The 5,065-nt window shown below is 39.0% G+C and overlaps 1 protein-coding gene across 1 annotated transcript in view; it reads right to left on the bottom strand.

Moving 5' to 3' along the window:
* The window catches only part of kn (EBF transcription factor knot), a 128,660-nt gene that overhangs the window by 6,007 nt on the left and 117,588 nt on the right, over window positions 1-5,065 (bottom strand). The window contains exons 7-8 of the mRNA XM_011501421.1: window positions 3,317-3,398; window positions 954-1,086 (exon numbers count right to left, since the gene is read on the bottom strand). Coding sequence (XP_011499723.1) covers window positions 954-1,086; window positions 3,317-3,398 — 215 coding nt within the window. The remainder of the gene's footprint in view (window positions 1-953; window positions 1,087-3,316; window positions 3,399-5,065) is intronic.

Here is a 5,065-nt window from a genome sequence, read left to right as displayed (position 1 = left end):
GATATACATTCAAGAAAGTCCGGGTTGTGAGGGAATGAAAGAAGAGAGCAAATAGAGAAGAGAGGACGGGTGTGTATTACCCTTTCGACCTCATGGGGTTCTCCTCTTCCCATTGATTTACATGTCCCGAGGACGCTCGTGGAAGTAAGGAAGGAAGCAAGGAAGGAAGGAAGGAAGGAAGAGAAAAAAGGCCAAAAACACGAAGGCGAAGATGACGTGAAATGGCGATTGGCGTTGTGGCGAGGGGGTACTTGGATGAGGGGCGAGGGGGAATGGAGGAAAGGGAGTTGGTTCCCTTTCCCTGTGAGCTTGAGAGTGGGATATAAGTCGTTTGTATGCGATAGCCGGCACGAAACTTTGCTGAATTGCCTTGCGACTCCTTACGTCCCCCCCCCCACTTCGACCTCTCACCCAGCCTCTGGTTGTTATACCGATTCCACCAAATCACTCCTTCCCCCGGTCCCCTTCGTCCCCCGGCTTCTTTTTCTCCTCCTTTACACTTTCAGCGCTTTCGTGGCGCAAGAGTGATATTTCTTTATCTTGGCATCGTCGCACCCTCCTTGTCTCGAGCGCTCAAGCGCCCCGCACTTAACGGCGCGCTGTTTTGATGAGTAACGGACAAAAGACTATCGTTGCAAGTGATTCATGACGTAGCGGCGCCGTGGACTCGAGATGAAACGCAACATTAAGGTCGGCGCTCTCGCCGCCAGAGCAGCTTCGATAATGATACGCGAGGCAGATTTTTATCACCAGTCGCTTGGTATCTCGTATTTATTGTAATGGCCTCGTAATGACCATTGCGCGTGATGTGCTCACTAGATCGGCCTATGTCCGTTAATCGATGGGCTATGATCGATGCCGGGGTAAATAAATCGTCATTGCGATTTAAAGAAACATCGACATTACGTAAATTTGCAACTGAAAATAAGAGAGAAGAAAATGAATGAACTCACTGTTGTACTCGCCAGGATCGCTGGGATCCAGTCGTTTCGCTCTGCGACCATGTTTACTATTGTTATGAACGAACATATTGTCGGAGACTGCCAGCAGTGGGCCATCAACGCCAACCTGAGTGGATATGATGACCTGCAATGAGAAAGTAGAAATTGCTCGTGTGACGAAGTTAAAGTGTCGCTTTTAATTTGATACGAGCGACTGTTTATCGGCATCGAGGGCGTCGCTTTACTCTGTCGTTTCAACGTTCGAATTTACACGTCGAACGACAATTCTCCCTTCTTTCATTAGAATTTGTTGCTGATTTTAATTCGTAGAGCTGGATTTGGAAATGGTGAAAATGGGAAGAAAGGTTGATGAACCGTACGATATATTACAAGAGAATTGACGAAAAAGTGATTGAAAGCGATTACGTGGCAAGTGGAGCGGGGGTAGAGAAAGCGTTTCGGGTAATAAAAAAATCAGCAACAAAATAGGAATGTACAAAGTTTATTGCAGTCCTGCGTATTAATTTATCCACGGCGAAAGTCGGACAGTATGTGCCAATTTAATTTTTTATTTTTTTTTTGTTTTTTGTTTTTTTTTCGCGCGCTCCATCATCCTCGTAGGCGCGAGAAAAGACGATGGGATGGTCGGAATTTTAATTCTCAACTTTTGCCGTTTCGCGATTCTCCTGAAGAAATGCCACTAAGTAGCACGAGTAATGATTAATTAATTCAATTCACGCCGCGATAAATAATAGGCGAGTGTCGCTTTAATATTTCTACCATTGTACAATAATAGCCATGATATTGTCAGTTTAAAGAGAACTTTGCCGGTTAGGAGATTATTTAAGGACCAATTGAAAAGTCGACGGTTATTATATATATTTTTTATTGCACTGTAAAAATAACAATGAAAAAAAACTATGTTGGCGTAATGTGAAAATGGTGGATGTTTTAAATTTTAATATATGATTATTGTCACGTAAGATTAATTAATAGATGCGTATGTGTTTAATAAGCATAGCGAATATTGCTTTTGAATGTTAAAAATAAGTGAGAAAATTTATAAAGTATCGGTAGGGGAGTGCCGTAGGAAATTTATTACTTGGTTAACCAGCACGTAATGTGTAGCTTTGTAATGTTAAGTTGAATTACGAAGCTACGATTTATCTTGGAATAATACACAATCAACAAAGTTTCCTTACGCTAAACAAACTACAGAAGAAGAAAAACTCTATTATAGAATAAAAGATAAGTGACGAATTTTGGTTTAGTAAGTAAAGGACTTTCTTTCTCTTTTTGATGAAATAAAAGGGCTGCATAAAGTAGCTGATTCGCGCAAGTGAGGGTGGAAGCCCGGCCGGCGGTTTTTGGCAATTTACTTTTTAATTTTGTCTTTTGTTTGGGGGCGATGGTGTGCGCCACCAAGAGATACCGGGAATGATGGGAGGGGCCGTTATTGCGAGAGGGATGGGGTAGGGTGGGACTAAGGGAGAGTAGAATAAGGCCGATGCCGGTGCCCGAGCTAATTGCCAGGCTCTCGGATTACAAGTCTTCGGCTGCTCTCGAAGTGGTGCACGAGGATGCTCATAACCTTAGTCCTCAACCTCCACGAGAACATTGTATTAAAGTTCAACAATTTTATCCGTCTCATCTAGCCTCATTGAGAGAATTTATTGGTTGCTTCTTAATTGGCTGAGTTAACTTTTCTATTGCACTATTATTCACTGGTCGTTTGATGCGGATTATTAGTGTAATTTTATGCGACATTTACCGATAAAACTCAAGCCTGTGTAAACAATATGAAATTCGATTGTTACAACAACGCATGCAAATTGACAAGGAGTGGGTGTTGTGAAAAAAACTTTTCCGTATTCAATATTAGTGGGCAGAATTGACTGGACCTGAGTCGACATTAATTGCCGCTGCTTTTACAACATTAAAAATGTTGTATATACATATACATATATATATATATATATATATATATATATGATATTATATGTTTTAATGTTTTAATGATAAGGAAATCCGCGATAATAATAGTTTACTTCCTAAATTTGCCAGCAATGAAAAGTGAATTTGAAATCAAAAGAAATTAAATGCAATATTTATAAACTACAAATGTTACGTCAGCACAATAGTGTTCATAAACTTATCCTAATCTATGACGTTTACGTGTTAAAAGAAAAAGAAAAAACTCATCTATAATAAATCTTTTATCATTGTTGCAATGCGTTACGCGACACATATTAATTTCACACCATTTTCTATATGCCTAGACGTAATAATGTTTGCGCAAACGCGTTACTAACAGTTGAAGCAACGTTACATTGTCAATTCATTGGGAATGTAAAAAATTAATGTCGAAAACTCACCTGGAAGCGCCTCATATCCCTCGGGTTACCGGCATTCTTCAGGCAATTCTGATTGCACTTGAGGAAGAACTTGAGAAAGAATCTGTAAGCAAAGGAAAAACAGAATAGTGAGTGGGAGTCTGAGTGAATTAACAATTGGAATTGTTAAGCGGTTGACAAGGTGCTTAATGCCTCTTAAAGTCGAGAATTTAATTAAAGGGAGTATATCATGACGCGGATATGTACATGTTCGAAAGTGTGTTTGCATAGTGCATGAACCAATCCTGGCCCCGCTCTTTCTTCACTTCATTATTCAGTATTTCTCTAGATTAAAGTCAGAGCCGTCGACGGCGCGTATCGAGGCCGACTTAAGGAAACTCGGGCAACCAAAGCCAAAGCTGCCAAAATATTTTCAGCCTCTTGTCTTGCATTTTCTAAATACTACAAGCTCAAGTGTGTTCGCGCGATATTAATCGATGAGCTGATTAGGGCGGACACGTATATATAGCGGCGAGTGTCATTATGGAGAAGAAAAAAATTTTGAATAAATTTTCGAATGGATTGTCGAGCTCCTCGGGTGTAAGACATATAATGCAATTTTCAAATTTATTATTGAAGGGCTGGTACATTTTCAGTGAAACAAAGGAAAAAGGAAGACAATAGGATTCGTTTAAGCTACCTCGTTCGCGCGAATATTCCGCTTTCTTTCTAGAATGCCAGCTCGCACGGTAGCATGAGCTCGTGTGTTCACGCGGTCGTACACACAATCTCGATTTTGAATATCTTTGCTACCTCAAGAGGTAGGCAAACCAACGCCTTGCGGTACGTCTCTCGCTACACTGACGTCGAATAAGGTAGAATTTTTTTAGAAGGGAGTGAAAGTGTGCAAAGCCAGAGAAGAATTATAAGAATAGTTCGAATTTGGTCGTAGGAAGAGGAAGGTTAGGAGGAAGAGGAAAAAGGAGACGGCGTGAAGTGAGATGGAGCTGCTGGCAGATCGGAGGAATATAGTGAAGCCAAGAGTCTAAAAAGCCGGCGGCTCAATTTTCATGAATTATGTAGAATATCGGTGGGAGATATTGAATTCCGTGAAATTTTTTGGGGATGCTAGAAAGTCTGTATGTTGGTGGTGTGTAGGATCTATTTAGAGAGAGAGAGAGAGAGAGAGAGAGAGAGAGAGAGAGAAGAGAAGAGAAAAACGACAGTTTCAAGAAATATTCGCGAGTATGTGGAAAGAGAGAAAAGAGTTTCAAGAAGCGAATACGAATATTGCACCAAGATTCAACTACTATTACATGAAGAATTTTTAAGTAAGGAATATTTTACTACATGAATAAGGTAAACGTATCATAAGGTGCGAAAACAACATGGACTAATTATTTATTCAAATCCGTCGAATAAAATAATTGTTTGAACGTTCAAAAAAAAAAAATAACTCCATACAGAGCACAAACAGAAAATACTGTACGTGTGCGTGACTATTGTTTACTTATTGTTACTATTAATAATTACTTAGGAAAAAATATGAAATATTTTATTTACTTATAAAATAGTTTAATAAGATATCGATTTTATAATACATTTTGTATTTTATTAATACCTTAGATAATATATTCAATACTGCTTTTCGATACAAAAATTGTAAAAAGCGACGTGTAAAAATAATGTGTAAATTAGAGATAAAAAAAAATGGTATATATATATATATATATATAGAAAGAATAAGAAAATAAATAATAATGAAAAATAGAGAAATCGATGAGTAGGGAA

This window comes from Ceratosolen solmsi, unplaced genomic scaffold, assembly GCF_000503995.2.
Source record: "Ceratosolen solmsi marchali unplaced genomic scaffold, CerSol_1.0 scaffold3, whole genome shotgun sequence".
Taxonomy (NCBI): Eukaryota; Metazoa; Arthropoda; class Insecta; order Hymenoptera; family Agaonidae; genus Ceratosolen; species Ceratosolen solmsi.
Note: the sequence above shows the minus strand (reverse complement) of the source record. Positions and strands in the feature narration are given on the sequence as shown.